At 40.1% G+C, this 18917-nt stretch overlaps 2 protein-coding genes across 2 annotated transcripts in view; both read right to left on the bottom strand.

The window, feature by feature from the left end:
- GP9 (glycoprotein IX platelet) overlaps positions 1 to 707 on the bottom strand; it is a 28468-nt gene extending 27761 nt beyond the window's left edge. The window contains exon 1 of the mRNA XM_036009412.1: positions 628 to 707. The gene's annotated coding sequence lies outside the window, so the exon portion shown is untranslated. The remainder of the gene's footprint in view (positions 1 to 627) is intronic.
- RAB43 (RAB43, member RAS oncogene family) overlaps positions 1 to 18917 on the bottom strand; it is a 42947-nt gene that overhangs the window by 10267 nt on the left and 13763 nt on the right. Inside the window, exon 2 of the mRNA XM_028523676.2 lies at positions 628 to 811. Within this exon, the coding sequence (XP_028379477.1) occupies positions 628 to 811 (184 nt within the window). The remainder of the gene's footprint in view (positions 1 to 627; positions 812 to 18917) is intronic.

Below are 18917 nucleotides of genomic sequence, written 5' to 3'. Positions count from 1 at the left end.
TGCAGCACTAGCAACATGGATGTCACAGGCATAACCTGGGAACTTGTTAGAAATGTACATTCATAGGCCCCAACTAGACCTCCTGAATCAGATGCTCTGAAGGTGGTGCCCAGCATCTTTAAGGCTTTAAGGCTTTGGAAGTATGCAAACATTTGAGGAGCTCTACTCCACTGAATTACAATTAGTAGAACTGAACTCAAATCTCACGTATACTCGTATATGCTCAGGCTGTGTGAACTGGGAGAAAGTATTCACTCTTCTTAGTTTCAACTCCATGCTTTGACAAATAAGGAGTAGCCAGATTATAGGAACTAAATCCAAAGACACAAAGAAAATTTAACCAGTGTTAACTACCGTGCAGACATGCACACTACAAAAAAAATGTTAGTTTCCTTTCTTCCTTCTTCTAATTCCAACTTTGAATATAACTTTACAAATGATTATCAGAATCAGAATTTGCAAGATCATCGTTCAAGTTCTGGCTCCATTCCTACCAGGACAAGCTCAGTCCCTCTCTGTATTCTGGCTTGCCCTTTGTTTAAAAAGGAGAGAGAAACTGAGACAAACAGATGGGATCTGTGGCCCCAAGAAACCCTGCCCACCCCCACCCCACTCCCCCCAGCTCACCAATCAGCAGCTGCACAATATTGGAGCCTGCATACTTCCTCACATCCTCGATCCAATGAGGCACTGACAGGAAGGAGCTTCTCTTGGTGATGTCATAAGCAAGAATGGCCCCGTTGGCACTGCGGTAGTAGCTCTGAGTAATGGTGCGGAATCGCTCCTGGCCAGCTGTGTCCCAGATCTGCAGCTAAAAAAATAGGGAGCTTCCCATGAACCTGGTAATATGGCCTAACATGGGGGACAGGGAGGGCAATCCCACACACCCATTCTGAAAGTGCTGGTTCCAAATGGCAGGCCATCAGCCCACACCTTGACTGGAATCACACAGAAAGTCTAGAAGGTGGGGGGAGAGAGAAAGAGAGAGAGAGAGAGAGAGAGAGAGAGAGAGCGCGAGCCTCCTGAGCCCTTAGAAAGTAACTCAGAGGTACCCTGTCTGGGTGGGATAGGTTGGTTGGAGCATCATCCCATACACCAAAAGGTGGCAGTTCAATCCCTGGTCAGGGCACATACTTAGATTGTGGGTTCATCCCCAGTCAAGGAGTGTCAAGGAGGCAACCAATTGATGTCTGTCTGTCTCTCTCTCCCCCACTCTCTCTATCCTCCTCTCTACCCTCCTTCTCCTCTCAAAAGAAAGAAGAAAAGAAAAAGATAAAGAAAAACAAAGAAGGGAAGGAAAAAAAGAAACTCTGCCCCAACTTTGAGGATGACAGGAGGATGCAAAGGGAATGTGGGCAGCCCCTTCTCTGCCCTTTAGAGTCTCCAGGGAAAGAAAAAGTGGTGAGGGAACAAAGAATGTACTCTGTACTGCAACAGGAACTTCACTCCACCCAGGGTCCTCTGCATGCCCTCTCTCCTAAACACTGGGCTTGCTATGAACCAGAAGGGCTTCACAAGCTCAAGCTGGGTCCAGGTATACCATGATGCTGGCTATATGGATATCAAGTTTCTTCACCTCTCTGTGATTATAAATGTACTGCTATGCCTGACCATGTGTAAGGCTTCCCCAGAGCTATGTACTTCTGCCTCAGCAACACAAATGAAGATGCTCACAACCTGGTGAAAAGAAGGCCTGGGTTGTGGCAATGAGGGCCTAGGGAAAGCAAAAGGTAGAGTTCTGCCAGGGGCCTTTACCATCAGCTGACTCAGATTGGCCAAAGGCAAGAAAGTTGGGGTCTTTTCCTACCCATGTATCCACTTAACAAACACCCTTTAGTGCCCACTACCCAGCCTTCCTAGATATTGACCATGGAGAAGCAGGAGCTTCCCTGGTTTTCTACAGAAGCAGCAATATGGCAGGATACACACAAGATAGAGCAGGAGGAGGAGCTGGAGCAAGGGCACACCTGGACCTACACTGTGCCCAGGCTAGGAGGCCTCCCACTCCAGGAAGAGATCACCAGCTCTAGGACTGGGAAAGAGAGATTGTGGACAAGTATCAGAGTAAGCAGGTACTAGGGCTCTCAAAAACTCAGGGATTGCCTTCTTTGCTCCATAAATCATAGGTTCTCAGGGCTCTCTGAGAATGAACACAAGCCTTTGGTCCACACTGAGCTGTAGGTCTATCCATCTTCCTTCGCTGGTGCAAGCACTGTCAGTGCCCCTCTATCTAGTTCTCAAGGTGTCTGAAGCCCCCTAGTCTGTCTGGGGTGGGAATACACACCTCAGAATCCTCAGAGAGTTCCTGAGGTCAAGAATAATGACCCTTGCACTGTGGAAGCGACAACCTTTCTCCCAGACCCCACCAAGAAAAGTCCAAGATTTAACAACTCCTAGGCCACAACATGCCAATTAGAATCCTCCTGTCCTGAGACTTCCTATTTATTCCTCAGTTGTAAGAGGTTCCAAGGAAACCAGGCTCCATATTCCATAGCTCATGGTATCTCCTAGCGTACACATGGGTTCAAGTAAAAGGTGTGAACTTTGGCACTATATTGTACAAACCTGGGATCCAAATGACCAAGAACTCATCTCCATACCCCCAGAGGAGAATATATAACACTAAAGACAGAGGCCAAACAAACATGGGGGAAAAAGCAACTTGGAGGAAACATAAACAATCTCAAAAACAATCAATCATCAGTAGTTACAGAGATAAGGAAAGATCTATGAAACAATAATAAAACACTTTTTTTAAAGCAGAGGGAGCATTTCTGCTTTTTTAAAGCAGAAAGAAATAAAAACAGAGTTCTTGAAAATTAAATATATAACATAAATGACAAATACAACATAAGGGTTGGGAGATAAAGAAATCCCTCCATAGTAAAGAAAAAATACAAAGAGATAGAAAAGAGAGAAAAGAAAATTATAGAACTAGCCTAGGAGGAACAATTTGCAATAAGAGGTTTGGAGTAGGAGGAGTAAAATCAAAGAAATACTTCAAGAAAATCCCTCAGAACTGATTTAAAAGGCCCACTAAGCATACACACAATGGAGGAAAACAGACCCATACAAAACACATGACTGAGAAAATTCCAAAACAATAGTATAGAAGACCCTAAAAACTTCCAGAGAGTAAAAACAAGTTTCAAGGTTTCAAGCAAAAGACTCACATGATACCAGGTACACAATCAAACAATGCCCAAATTATAAGGGAAAATTATTTTCAACCTAGAATTCTCTACTCAGTCCATCGATCAGGTGCAATGGTTTATTAAGGCATTTTCAGGTATGCAAGCCTCAAAAAATTTCCCTTTCTGCCACCCTTCTTCAGGAAACTACAGAAGGTTCCTGTACCTAAAGAAATCAACCAAAATTAAGAAAATGTAGGTTCCCGAGAACAGAGAATTCAACTCAAAAGAGAGACAAGGGGAATCCCTAAGATGGTGGTAGAGGAAAATCCCAAGATAAAAACCAAGCACTGAACCTGGATGTTAACCCATCCAGAGCAGACTTCAGGGCACCAGGGCAACATGCAGCTCTGCATAGTAATCAACAGCAGACAAGCTTTCACTTCATAAACAACCATTAGACTGGAAAAAAAAAAGGGAAGCTGTCATTTTCAGGATGTAAACAAGTGCAAAACTGTAGTCCTCAAAGGAGGAAAACTCATGAAATGCACCTCATGATCACAACTCTCTGAGAGGGCAGTTTCCTAACCACAGGACAGTGGAACAGAATCTAAGCAGAGCATGGGGGAACAATGCAGGAGGTGGGAGGGCTGAAAAGTCTATGTGATGGAGTGCCCAGTGAGGACTATATGCACAGGATAAGACTACCAGAATCTTGCCAGAGAGTGGCTCCTAGAGGATTGAGAAGAACAGTGCTAAGGAATGCTTAAGTTTCAACCCAGCCTCAGTGATGAAGCCTCCTTAGCACATTGTTAATGACCCAGATATTAAGCTGGGACTTCAGGAAGGCATACCCTTTTGAGTGAGGACCCTGACTAGAGGAAGGCCTCCATAAACCTGCCCTAACGAAGCCCAAAACCAAGACCCGACATAAGTCTCAGGTTTGGAGACTGAGTTCTATAAAGTAACAGAGGCAAAGAAACATCCTTGAACACAAACAAAACATAAAAACAAACATGCATGGGTTCAAGGTGATCGGCCAGTAACTGAATTGACTACTAAGAAGATAACAGAATACAGGGTCTCTACAAGATATCAACCACTGTCTCCAGTATACAATCAAAAATTGCTAAACAGGAAAATCTGACCTATAGACAGAGGGGGAAAAGCAGTCAATAAAAAATAATGCAAAAAAAAATATGATGCAAAAAGGGGAGGTCCAAGATGGCTGAGTGGGTGGAAATAGTACTCACCTACTCCATGGCCACATCAAAATTACAACTAAATTACAGAATGATCAACCTGGATAACCATTTGAAGAGTAGCTGAATAGAAGTCCAATAACTAAGGATATAAATAAGAAGGCACAACAAGGTTGATAGGAGGGACAGAGACATAAAGTAGGCTGGCCCCACACCCATCTGCTACAGTTGAGAATCCTGAGGTATATTCAGCTGCACAGGTCATCCCCGATGAGTGAGGGTTCTCAGCCCCATGTGCCCTTGGCAAAGAAGCCCATATAACATCTGGCTATGAAAATCAGCAGGGATTCTGTCCACCTGGGGAAATGTAATGCTGTTGGAAATGCAGGCAGCATCTTCTTAAAGACCCACAGCAAAAACTCTCACTCTAGGCACTCATCCTGGACTCCAGCAGAGGGATGGTGGCACAGGGAATGCCAGAGTCATGGGAGAGACGTAGTCATGTGGCTTTGAGACAAGGGCTGGAGGGACAACCTCCAAAGTTCCTGTAGTGAGTCCTCTTACTGCACAGCCCAGGAAGCACCATCTTTCCTGGTTTAAGCCCTCTCCACACAGGACAGTGGCCTGATAAGCTACACTGGCTCCACCTTGACTCAGACGCCACCCTAACTAGCTTGCACACAGACAGAGACACTGTCACAACAACCAGCCTAGGCCAGTGATTCTTGAAAAACTGCGTCAAGGAATTCCAGTCAGGCTCAGAGAGTGCCAGAGATAAACAGGGATAAACTGAGTTTTGTGGCTTTAAGGCAAGGGTCATCTTTTATCAGTGGCAACTACAGCCTGGGCCTGCTTTGCAATCTTTCTTAAGAAACCGTCCAGGAATTCCGGTCAATCTTGAGGGGTGCTAGAGACACGCAGGGAGAAACTGAGTTGTCTGGTTTCAGGGCAAGAACTGTCTTCTCTCACAACCTTCAGGTACCACATTTCCTGTGTTAATCCCTCCCTCCACAGGGACAAATCAATAATCTGATTTTGCCTGATGAATTCTACTAGCTCCATCCTGACAACTTCCTGAGACCTTACCCCACATCAAAGGTACCAAGGCCCTAGGCAAGTGGCAACTGGCTTTGGTGTACCCTGAGACTTTTGCTGAGTGTCCTCAAGGTTCTAATACACCAAGAGGGCACACACAACCCACACTCCATTCCTGGAGTACCCAGCTCAGGTGATCAAAGAAATTGTATCACTGGGTCCCACAGGACATCTACCACATAAGGCCACCCTACCAAGAGTAGGAGACATAGCAGATCTCCATTATACACTGAAACAAACACAGAGAGACAGCCAAATGGGAGACAGAGAAACATGCACCAAAACAAAGAGCAAGAGAAATATCCAGGAAAAAAAAAAGCTAAATGAAATAGAGGAAAACAAAACAGAGGTTATAAGGATGCTCAAAGAACTTAAGAGAATTTCAACAATATAAAAAAGGACACAGAAACTATTAAAAAAAAAGTCAGAAATAAAGAATACCATAACAGAAAGGAAGAATACACTAGGAGTCAACAGCAGTTATATGAACCAGAATATCAAATCAGCAATTTTGAATACAAGGTAACAGAAAAAACACAATCAGAGCAGTAAAGAGAAAACCACAATTAAAAAATGAGGATAGCTGAAGGGACCTCTGGGACAACATCAAGTGTCATAACACCCACATCATAGAAATACCAAAAGGAGAAGAGAGAAAGTAATTGACATCCTATTTGAAGAAATAATGACTGAAAATTTGCCTAATATGGTGAAGAAAAATGTCACACAAGTCTAGTAAGCTCAGAAAGTCCCAAACAAAATGAAGCCAAAGAGGCCCACCCCAAAACACATCATAATTAAAATGGCAAAGGTTTAAGACAAAGAGAGAATCTTAAAAGTCAAAAGAGAAAGACAGTCACCTATAAGAGAGCTCCCATAAGACTGTCAGAAGATTTCTCAATAGGAACTTTTCAGGCCCGAAGGGACTGGAACAAAATATTCAAAGTGATGAAAAGCAAACACCTATAATCAAGACTACCCTACCCAGCAGGGCTACCATTTAAAATTAAAGGAGGAATAAAGTGCTTACCAGGCAAGGAAAGCTCAAGTAGTTTATCACCACCAAACAAATGTTACTAAAATTTTAAGGAAATTCTTTAACAAGAATGGGGAAAAAAGAACATAAATATGAATAATAAAATGGCAATGACTATCTACTTATCACTAATCACTTTAAATGTAAATATATCAAAAGACATAGGTAGCTGAATGGATAGGAAAAGAAGGCCCAAATATGTACCGTGTACAAGAGACCCACTTCAGACTGAAAGACATAGACAGAAACTAGAGGTGAAAAAAGATAATTTATGCAAATGAAAAAAAAAGCTGACTAGCCAAACTTATTTCACTCGTATAGATTTTAACAGAAAGGCTATAAAAAAAGACAAAGAATAATATATATAATGATAACAGGATCAATCCAACAAGAGGATATATATAACCTTTGTAAATATTTATGAATTCAACAAAGGAACACATAAATATATAAAGTAAATATTGATGAACACACGGAGAAATTAACAGGAATACAATCACAATAGGAGACTTTAACACCCCATTAACATCACTGAATTGATCTTCCAAACAGAACCAACAAGGAAACACCAGCCTTAAATGACACAAAAGACCAGATGGATTTAATTGATAATTTTAGACCATTTCAATGGAAAGCAAAAGAATACATGTTCTTTTCAAGAGTGCATGGGGAGTTCAGGAAGATGGCAGCAATGCACATGGGAGTTGTGCCCACTTACTCATGCACCCAACTGGGACATCTAGCTAATCTTCTGAACAGAGTGAACAGCCAACAGAATCCCAGCTGATATGAAGTTTGGAAGCCAAAGTGCAGAGGATGTTTAAAAATAGGCAGTAAGGAGATCTTATAGGCTGATGGGAAGGTCCCCAAGCCTTGTGCAGAGAATGCAGCTGCCAACAGGAGGGTGGGGTCAGTGATAGCAATCTAGTGACTCCCTGTCCTCCCAGTGCAGGGGGGGGGGGAGCCCCACCCCCACATCAGGAGAGACCTGAATGGGTAAAGTTGCTGTGTAGATAAAAAAGGCAGCAAGTGACACACACCCAGCAACATACCCCAGGTGGGGCAGCAGTTGCCAGTTGGGACAGTACCAGAGAATTTGGGGAGCTGGGTGACACCTGGAGCTGAGGGAAGAGATGGGCCACAACTGGCCCATGACCCAGATAGACTCTGGACTGGTCAGAGAGTTAGACTGTGTGGAATACCAGGCAGTGGCTAAGAGTCGCAGTGGCACCCAAGGGGACTTTTTTCAAAAGGGAAACTCAGCTGCCAAGCAGGGACCTCACACACATGGTGGCCAAGTCAGCAAAGAGGGAGGAGTGTGTGTGTGCAATTTGCTCCCACTCAGGGAGCCTCAGATTGATCAAGGCTCGGGGCATCAGGGGCTCAGAGAGGCAGCAGCACCCAGAGAGATTTTTTTCAAAAGGGGAACTAAGCTGCTGTGCAGGGACCTCGTGCCCATGCAGCAGCCAGGCCAACACAGAGGGAGGAGTATGGGTGCCATTTGCTCCCTCTTAGTGCACCTCACAGACTGATCAAAGGGGTGCAAAATGAGGTGGATTGCTGGTGCTGGTGCAGTGCAAATGCAGAGTGAACAGTAAAGGCCACACAGTGCTCTGAGGGCATAGGCAGGAAACTGGGTACTCAGTGATTACTACTGTAACCCAGACTGAGCCACCATCCTTGCAGAACCACAGGAAAGGGAAAAAAAACAGAGCCCTGTCTGCCACTGACTGCAAGATCCAGGAAGATCTCCAAAAACAGCAGGGCAGGTTTAAAATCAGTAGAAGGTTTTCTGTTTTGTCTTCTTTTGTTTTGTGTTTTCAAGAGTAAGACAATAAGACCTGGAGCTGTGAGAAAACCAGAGACAGATTCAGAAAGAAGTCAGAAGGCAAACAGCAACAGCTGAGACAAATTTCACTTTGCTCTCCTTCAGAACTTGCATGTTTTTTTTTAATTTCTCCTTTCTGTTTACTCAGGATTTTTGTTTTGTATGTTTACTTTTATTATTTCATTTTTTTATTCTCCCTTTCACGTTGCATTTTAAATTTTCTTCTTTCACTTCACTTGTATTCCAAATAACACACTACTCTTAGTCTTTTTATTGTTTTTTAATCAGGTTATATACTTCTTATCATACTATTGTTATTCCAAATCCCACAGGTGGCACCCTTTGCCACCTTCCTAAGCTTTATTATTGTCATGATTAACTTTATTTTCTCTAACACTATACCAAGTTTCTATCACTTACTCTCACTATTTCTCCTCCATCTAATCATGCATAAGCGCTCTTCTTTCTTAAGTCAGCTCACATTCTTTTTCCCCTCAAATAAGAGTTTTATTTCTTTCCCACTGTAAATAAACAGTGGCTAGTAGGGTGAAATACTAGTTATTGCTGTACTTCTCCAAAGAAAAGTCCTACTTGTTCTCTGCTTGTTTGTATTTTAAATCCCATAGAATACTCTACCACTGCCTTACTCTATTTTGCCTTTGCCCTACCCCTAATAAGTGAGGAATTTTATTTGTTTTCTCTCTCCCTTTTTTTCCCTATTTTCCCCCTCTCTGAAGCTGGGCTTTACTCCTTACACTTATTTTATTTTCCTCTTATCTTATTTTCCTTACTCTTAGTTTCTTTTTCCCACCCCCCCCAAAATCATTTTTCCTTACTGTAGACATCTCATATTCATTTTTCACTTTTCTACCATATTCTCATTGCCATTCCACCTTTATTAAACTTCATACAGCTGTTGATGTTGTCAACCCTGCTGTGGGTTTTCTGCAATTTTGCTCCTGTTGGTCCAGTACCTTTTCAATTTTACTTCAAACCTCATAGGATACTCTTTCCCCTTCTAATCCCATTGTTTCCATCACCATTTCATCTTTTACTTACGTTGTAAACTGTGCTCTCTCCCTTTCTTTGCCTCAGTTCTCTCCCATCTCTTATCAATTCTCCCTCTTACTACACAACAAAATTTTCCACACTTTTAGTCATCTCATGTCCCTTTGTCATATCTTATAATATCTGCAATCTCTCTTTCACCTTTATTAATCTTAGGTCAATAGCAGTAGAGACTGCTAATGTTTGTAGGTGGATTCTTTTTCCTGATATAGATTTGGTTGTCTGGTAATACTGCTTTGTTTACCAGCACCTGTACAACAGCATATATTAAATGACATAAGAGACTAAAAGAAAAATGCAAAGGATCAATATATCCAGGAGCTAGTTCTTTAAAAAGATAAAATCAACAAGCAGTTTGACTTATCAGGGAAAAAAGGGAGAGTCATCAAGAAAAAAAAGCAGACTCATCAAGAAAGAAAGGGAGAGGACCCAAATAAAATAAATTGAAAGAGTAGAGATTAGAATTAATACCACAGAAATACAAAGAATTGTAAGAAATTACTATGAACAAATATATGCAAGAAATTTAAATACCTGAGTGAAATGGACAGATTTCTAGAAAAACATAGTCTTCCAAAACTGAATAAAGAAGAAGCAGAAAGCCTGAACAGACTAATAACAGCTGGTGAAATTGAATCATTAATCTAAAAAACTCCCAGCACACAGCAGCCCTGGACTGGACAGTTTCACAGAAGAGCTTGACAAAACACTTAAAGAAGAGCTAACCCCTATTCTTCTCAGACTATTCCTAAAAATCCAAGAAGAGAGAAGACTCCCAAACTCATTTTATGAAGCCATCATCATCTTAATTCCCAAACCAGATAAAAACACAACAAAAAAAGAAAACTACAGGCAAATATTGCTGATAAACATAGAGGCCAAAATCCTGAACAAAATATTGGCAAACCTCAACCAGCAATACATTAAAAAGATCATACACCATGATCACATGGGACTCATCCCAGGAATGCAAGGATGGGACAATATTCACAAATCAATAAATGGAATACATCACATAAACAAGAGCAAAGACAAAAATCACACGATCGTATCAATGATGCAGAAAAATCATTTGATAAGGTACAGCACCCATTTATGATAGAAACACACAACAAAGTGGGAGTAGAGGGGGCATAACTCAACATAATAAAAGCCATATACAAGAAACCTACCACCAACATCATACTCAATGGGCAAATACTAAAAGCTTTCCCACTAAGATCAGGAACAAGACAAGGACACCAACTTTCACCACTTTTATTCAACCCAGGATTGGACGTCCTAGCCAAAGTGATTAGACAAGAAAAGGAAATAAAAGGCATCCAAATTGGAAAGGAGGAAACAAAACTGTCATTGTTTTCTGATGACATGATAGTATACATAAAACACCCTACAGACTCCAACAAAAAATCACTTGACCTAATAAGTGAATTTGGCAAAACAGCAGGAAACAAAGTCAATATTCAGAAATTGAAGGCATTTTGAACACCAACAATGAAATATCAGAAACAGAAATTAGGAAAGAAATCCCACTTGATATAGCAACAAGAAAAATGAGGAATCTAGGAATAAACCTAACCATGAAGGTAAAAGATCTGTACTCGAAAAACTACAAAACACTAGAGAAAGAAATTAAGAAAGACACTAATAAATGGAAACATATACCATCTTCATGTATTGGAAGAATTAACATCATCAAAATGTCCATACTACCCAAAGTAATTTATAGATTCAACACAATACCTATTTAAATACAATGATAAATTTCACAGATATAGAACGAACATTTTGAAAACTTATATGGCACCCTAAATGACCCCAAAAAGATGCAGCCATTTTGAGGAAGGAGAACAAAGTAGGGGAAAATACAATACTTGTTATCAAACTATACTACAAGGCCACATTGATCAAAACAGTCTGGTACTGGCATAAGAACACACAAATATAGATCACTAAAATGGAACAGAGAGCACAGAAATAAACCCAAGTCTCTATGGTCAATTAATATTCAACAAAGGGGAAAGAAGCATAAAATGGAGTAAAAATAGCCTCTTCAAATGGTGCTGGGAGACCTGGAGGCTACATGCAAAAAGATGAAACTCAATCAACAACTTACACCATACACAAAAATAAAGTGAAGGTGGATAAAGGACTTAAAGATAAGTTGGAACACCATAAAATTCCTAGAAGAGACATAGGGAAGAAAGTATCAGATATTCCACACAGCAATATTTCACTGATATGTCCCCTAGAGCAAGGGACATAAAGGAAAGAATAAACGAATGGAACTTCATCAAATGAAAAAGCTTATATGTTGCTAAAAAAAAAAAAAAATCAGCAAAGTGAAAATGGAACCAGCTACATGGGAAAATAATTTGCCAGTGATACCTCGGAAAAGGGTTTGATCTCTAAAATCTACACGACTCCACTCCAGGAAAACAAACAACTCAATTAAAAAATGGGCAAAGGACCCAAACAGACACTTCTCCAAGGGTGACATACAGAAGGCCCACAGACATATGGAAGGATGCTCAGCATCACTAGCCATCAGAGGGATGAGAATTAAAACCACAATGAGATACAACTTAACACCAGTCAGAATGGCCATCATAACGAAATCAATAAACAATAAGTGCTGAAGAGGTTGTAAGAGAAAAGGGAACCCTAGTGTATTGTCAGTGGGAGTGCAGGCAGGTGCAGCCACTGTGGAAAATAGTTATGGAATTTCCTTAGAAAACTAGAAATGGAACTACCTTTTGACCTGGTAATTCTACTACTAGGATTATATCCTAAGAATCCTGAAACAGCAATTCAAATAAACCTATGCAACTCGATGTTCACAGCAGTGCAATTTACAATAGCCAAGTGCTAGAAACAGACTGAGGGTCCATCAGTAAATGAGTGGATCAAAATACTGTGGTACACATACACAATGGAATACTATGCAGCAGAAAGAAATTAAGGGCTCCTTCCCTCAGCGACAGCATGGACAGAACTGGAGAGCATTACACATGGAGTGAAATATGCCAGGCAGTGAAAGACAAATACCATATGATTTTCACCTTTAAGTGAAACCTAACCAACAAAACAAATAAGCAAGCAAAATATAAACAGAAGCATTGAAATTAGGAACAATCTGACAGTAACAAAAGGGGACATGGGAGGGGATAATGGGGAGAAGAGAGAAGGGTTTTCAGGAACAACTATGAAGGACACATGGACAAAACCAAGGTGGGGTGTAATCAGGGGAGGAAGATGCAAATGGCTGGGGTAGGGGGCAGTGGTGGGGAGTGGTAAATGCAGACAACTACTTCAACAACAGTCAATTAAAAAAAAAAAAGAACTGGAGAGCTTTATGCTAAGTGAAGTAAGTCAGGCAGTAAAAGACAATGATCATATGCTCTCATCTCTAAGCAAAACCTAATAAACAAAACAAGCAAGCAAGCAAAATACAACCAGAGACATTGAAATGAAGAACAAACTGACAGTGACCAAAGGGGAAGTGGGAGGGGAATAACAGGGGAAAGATGGGAATGGTCATCAAGGAACATGTATAAAGGACCCAAGGACAAAGACAATAGGTGCCAGAGGGTAGGATTGAGTGTGGGAGGTGTGGGTAAGTGGGGCAGGGGAGATTGGTGGGCAGAAAACGGGGCAAGTGTAGTTGAAGAACAATAAATTTTTTTTAATTTTGAAAAAGAATACATGGAAAATTATCCATGATATACCACATGTGAGACCACAAAACAAGTCTAAATAATTTAGGATTAATATCACATCAAGAATCTGCTCTGGCCAAAAGTTTACCAGTTTGATTTCCAGTCAGGGCACATGCTAGGTTGCAGGGCAGGTCTCAATTCAGGGAATGCAAGATGGAGCCATTTCTTGTTTCCCTCACACATTGATGTTTCTCTCCCTCTATTTTTCCCTACCTTTCCTTCTCTCTAAAAATAAATAAATAAAATCTTTAAAGAAAAAAGAATTTGCTCTGACAATAATGGTATGAAACTAGAAATCAATTACAACAAAAATACTGAAAAACACAAAAACACATCCAGGCTAAATACCATGCTACTAAACAATGAACAGGTTAACTTAAATGAGATCTAGGAAGAAATACAAAAATACTTTGAGATAAATGTAAATAAAAATGTTAAAAATTATAAAATGTAACTAAATGCCCTACAATCTATGGAACACAGCAAAAGCAGTCCTACAAGGGGAATTCATAGCAATACTGGTCTACCTCAGGATGTAAGAATATCTCAAATAAACAATCTAACCTTACAACTAAAGTACCTATGAAAAGAACAACAAAAGCACAAATGAAATAATAAAAGTAGAAAAATATTGAGTAAATAACAATATAAAAGATCGATAAAACCAAGTGCGGGAAATGATAAACAAGTCTGATAAAACTTTCACTAGATTCATCAGGATAGAAATGGAGAGAACCCAAATTATTTTTATTTCTATTTTTTAATATATTTTATTATTTATGCTATTACAGTTGTCCCATTTTCCCCCTTCACTCCCCTCCACCCTGCCCACCCCCTCCCACCCACATTCCCCCCCTTTGGTTCATGTCCATGTGTCATAAGCTCTTTAGCTTCTACATTTCCCATACTATTCTTGCCCTCCCCCTATCTATTTTCTACCTATTGTTTATGCTACTTATTCTCTATATCTTTTCCACCCCTCTCCTCCTCCCACTTCCCTGTTGCTAACCTTCCATGTGATCTCCAATTCTGTGGTTCTGTTCCTGTTCTATTCGTTTGCTTAGTTTGCTTTTGTTTTAGGTATGGTTTTTACTGTGAGTTTGATGTCTTCTTTTTCTTAGATAAGTCCCTTTAACATTTCATATAACAAGGGCTTGGTGATGATGAACTCCTTTAACTTGGCCTTATCTGAGAAGCATTTGATCTGTCCTTCCATTCTAAATGATAGCTTTGCTGGATAGAGTAATATTGGATGTAGGTCCTTGCCTTTCATGACTTGGAATACTTTCTTCCAGCCCCTTCTTGCCTATAAGGTCTCTTTTGAGAAATCAGCTGACATTCTGATGGGAATTCCTTTGTAGGTAACTGTCCCCTTATCTCTTGCTGCTTCTAGAATTCTCTCTTTCATTTTTACCTTGGGTAATGTAATTATGATGTGCCTTAGTGTGTTCCTCCTTGGGTCCAACCTATTTGGGACTCTCTGAGCTTCCTGACTCCCTGGAAGTCTATTTTCCTTGCCAGATTGGGGAAGTTCTCCTTTATTATTTGTTCAAATAACTTTTCCACTTGTTGTTTTTCCTCTTCCCCTCTAGTACCCCTATAATTCAGATGTTGCAGCTCCTCATTTTTTTGAATTCTTGTTTCTTCATTCTTTTCTGTTTGGTTGTTCCTTTCTTCCTTCTGGTCCCTTCCATTGATTTGAAACCCAGTTTTCTCTCCATCACTATTGGTTCCCTGTGCATTTTCCTTCATTTCTTTTATCGTAGCCTGCATCTGTTCATCTAATTTATGACCAAAGTCCACAGTTTATGAACTGTGCATCTGATAGGTTGGCTATCTCTCAGTCGCTTAAAAAAAACTGGCTCTGGGGCTTTTAATTCTGTTTGACCCATCTTTTTTATTTTGTTTTTATTTTTTTTCTTTGGTCTGGCTGCACCTGTTATGTATGAGGGGTGGAGCCTTAGGTGTTCACCAGGGCAGGGCACCTCAGTTGCTGGGTTGTGAAACATCATACAACGACATACAGCAACATACAACAGTATGTGGGGGCGGGATCTGAAAGGGAACAATGGCACCAGCTCCACTCTCTCTAGGACTTCAGTCCCCTTTGCCGCTTCCCACAAACAAATTGGGCTCTTCTGGTGCTGGCTCCCAGGCGGGTGGGCTTGTGTATTTTCTCCGACTCTGTGGGTTTCCCCAAGGAGGCTCCTGTGAGGCTGAGAGAAATCTCCCGGCCTCAACTCCCACAGGTGTTTTCAATCGATGCCTTCAGGCTTCATTTCCCGGCTCTGGGCCCCTGGGTTGCACGGTCTGTGTCACTGCCCGTTTTCACTTAGCTTGTCTGCGCTCGAATGTGTGGCTGTGGACAGCCAGCTGCTTTGCGCACCTCACTAAGTCTGCTCGTTGCCTCCCACACCCAGGGTCTGCCACTGGTCCACCAGCTGCCTCCGCGCTTCTGGGGTCTGCCAACTGCCATCTTCGCCCTGAGCGCCCACATCTGAGCCTGCCAGCCACCGCTTTTTCCTGCCAGGACCCCTTGACCCCTCTCTGTAGGCCTCCAACTCCGCCCCTCCTTACCTGGATGAATGGTAGTCATACTTCCATTCAGTTCTTTTCTCTCAGTTCTGGGTGTTTTTTGTTTCTAAATTTTTGTTGTCCTTAGTTATGGTTGTGCGAGAGGCACAGTGCGACTACCTATGCCTCCATCTTGGCCGGAAGTCCCCAAATTATTTATTTATATTATTTATATTAGAAATGAAAGAGGAGAAGTAAATGAGCACCACAGACATACAAAAGATTTTAAGAAAATATTACAAACCACAAGCTGGACAATCTGAAAGAAATGAATAAATTCCTAGAAAAATACAATCTTCCAAAACTGAATCTAGAGGGAAAAGAATATATAAACATATTGCTACTAACAAAATTTATTCAGTAATCAAAAACTCCCAATGAACAAAAGTCCTGGATCAGATGAATTTTGCCAAACATTCATGGAAGAATTAATAGGCGTCCTTTTTAAACTATTCCAAAAACTTCAAGGAGAGTTCAGTTTCCCAGTTAACTTTATGAGACTAGCATTATCCTAAACAGAATGAAGATACAAGAATTCACAAAAATGAGGAGACACTTAGGAACCTCAGGAACAACTTCCAACGTTTCGATATCTAAATCATAGGGGTGCCAGAAGGAGAAAAGAGCAAAAAATGGAAAACGTATTTGAAAAAACAATGAAGGAAAACTTCCCCAATCTAGCAAAGGAAATAGACTTCTAGGAAGTCCAGGAAGCTCAGAAAGTCCCAAAGAAGTTGGACCCAAGGAAGTACACACCAAGGCTTGTCATAATTACAATACCCAAGATTAAAGAGAAGGAGAGAACCTTAAAAGCTGCAAGAGAAAAGGAGATAGTAACTTACAAAGGAATTCCCATAAGAGTATCAGCTGATTTCTCAAAAGAAACCTTACAGACAAGAAGGGGCTGGAAAGAAGTATTGAAAAGTCCTGAAAGGCAAGGACCTACATCCAATATTACTCTATCCAGCAAAGCTATCATTTAGGATGGAGGGCAGATAAAGTGCTCCCCAGATAAAGTCAAGTTAAAGGAGTTTATCATCACCACCAAGCCCTTATATATGAAATGTTAGAGGGACTTATCTAAGAAAAAGAAGATAAAAAATAGAAACAGTAAAATAACAAACTCACAACTACCAACAACTGAACCTAAAAAAACAAAAACAGAAACAAACTAAGCAGACAACTAGAACAGGAACAGAATCACAGAAATGGAGATCACATGGAGGGTTATCAGCAGAGAGGGAGGAGAATTAGGAAGAAGTACAGGGAATAAGAAGCACAAGTGGCAGGTAAAAAACAGACAGAAGGAGGTTAAAAATACTATAGAAAATATAGAAACCAAAGAACTTACATGTATGACCAATGGACATGAACTAAAGTGGTGGGAGGAAGGGTGTGGGGCAGAAAGGAATAAAAAGAGGAATATGGGACAACTGTAACAGCATAATCAATAAAATATATTTTTAAAAAACTAAGGCAACCTAAATGAAGTATGCAGTTTAACAGTAGTAATGTTTAATAATGTGTCAATATTGATTCATTAATTGTAAGAAACATACCACAGTAATGTAGGCTGTTAATAATAGTGGAAACTGGGTGTTGAGTACATGGGAACTGTCTGCACTATTTTGTTTGATACTGTTCTGTAAATCTGAAACCACTAAAAAAATGAAGTTTTTTTCTACAAAATTGGTTAAAAAAACAAACAATCGGGTAGGAAATCTCATCTACTATAGCAACAAGAAAAATAAAATACTTACGAATAAACAGAAACATGTAGGTAAAAAACCGGTACTTCAGAAAACTACACAACACTGAAGAAAGAGATTAAGGAAGACACAAATAAATGGAAGTATTTATCATATTCATGGATTGGAAGAATTAATATCTTCAAAATGCACATACTTCCCAAAGCAATTTATAGATCCAACACAATCCCTATTAAAATACCAATGACATATTTCACAGATAGAACAAAGATTTCAAAAATTTATATGGAGCCATAAACCAAATAGCCTCAGCAATTTTGAGAAGAGGAACAAAGTAGGAGGAATCACAATACCTGACAGCCTCCATAATCAGAACAGTCTGAAACTGGCATAAGAAAAGACACATACACCAATGGAACAGAATAGGGAGCCCAGAAACAAACCCATGTCAATACAGTCAGTTACTAGTTGACAAACAGGGCAGGAATATAAAATGGAGTAAAAATAGCCTCTTCAACAGATAGTGTTGGGAAATCTGGACAAATACATGTAAAAAAATGAAACTTGAATACCAACTTACACCATACCCATACACCATTTTTATTTTATAAAAATAAACCCAAGATGAATAAAAGACTTAAATATAAGTCGGGACACCATAAAAGTCCTAGAGGAAAACATAGGCAGGAAAATTTCAGATACCCAAAGCATCAATATTTTCAACTATACACCCTCCTGAGCAAGGAACATAAGGAAAAGAACAAATAGATGGGACTACGTCAAAGTAAAAATCATCTGCACGGCTAAAAAAAAAAAAATCAACAAAATGGAAAGGGAACTAACTATGAGAAAACATATTTGCCAATGATACCTCGGACAAGGGTTTGATTTCCAAAATATATACAACTTATATATTAAGTTGTGTATTAACTTATGTATAAAACAACTTACACAACTCCACACCAGGAAGGTAAGCAATCCAATTAAAAAAAGGGGAAAGGACTTGAACAGACACTTCTCCAAGGAGGACATACAGAGGGCCCATACACACATGGAAAAATGCTTAATACCACTAGCCATTAGAGAGACACAAATTAAAACCACAGTGAGATAACACTTCACACTGATGAGAATGGCCATCATTAATTAATCAACAAACAACAAGTGCTGGCGAGGTTGTGGAGAAAAGGGAGTGAAATCAAAGTACACTGTTGGTAGGAATGCAGACTAATGTAGACACTGTGGAAAACAGTATGGAATTTTCTCAAAAAACTAAAGATGGAACTGCCTTTCTTTCCGTCTAGGGATCCCACTGCTGGGAATATACCCCATGAAACATGAATCACCAATTCAAACAAATTTATGTACCACAATGTTCATAGTAGCATTATTTACAATAGTCAAGTCCTAGAAAGAGCCTAAGTGCCCATCAATAAATGAGTGGATCAAAAAACTGTTACAAAAAAAAAAAAAGGTTACAAACAAACAAAAAATTGTGTTACATTTAGTCAATGGAATACTATGCAGCATAAAGGAAGAAGGAACTCCTACACTT

This window comes from Phyllostomus discolor, chromosome 9 (genome assembly GCF_004126475.2).
Source record: "Phyllostomus discolor isolate MPI-MPIP mPhyDis1 chromosome 9, mPhyDis1.pri.v3, whole genome shotgun sequence".
Taxonomy (NCBI): domain Eukaryota; kingdom Metazoa; phylum Chordata; class Mammalia; order Chiroptera; family Phyllostomidae; genus Phyllostomus; species Phyllostomus discolor.
Note: the sequence above shows the minus strand (reverse complement) of the source record. Positions and strands in the feature narration are given on the sequence as shown.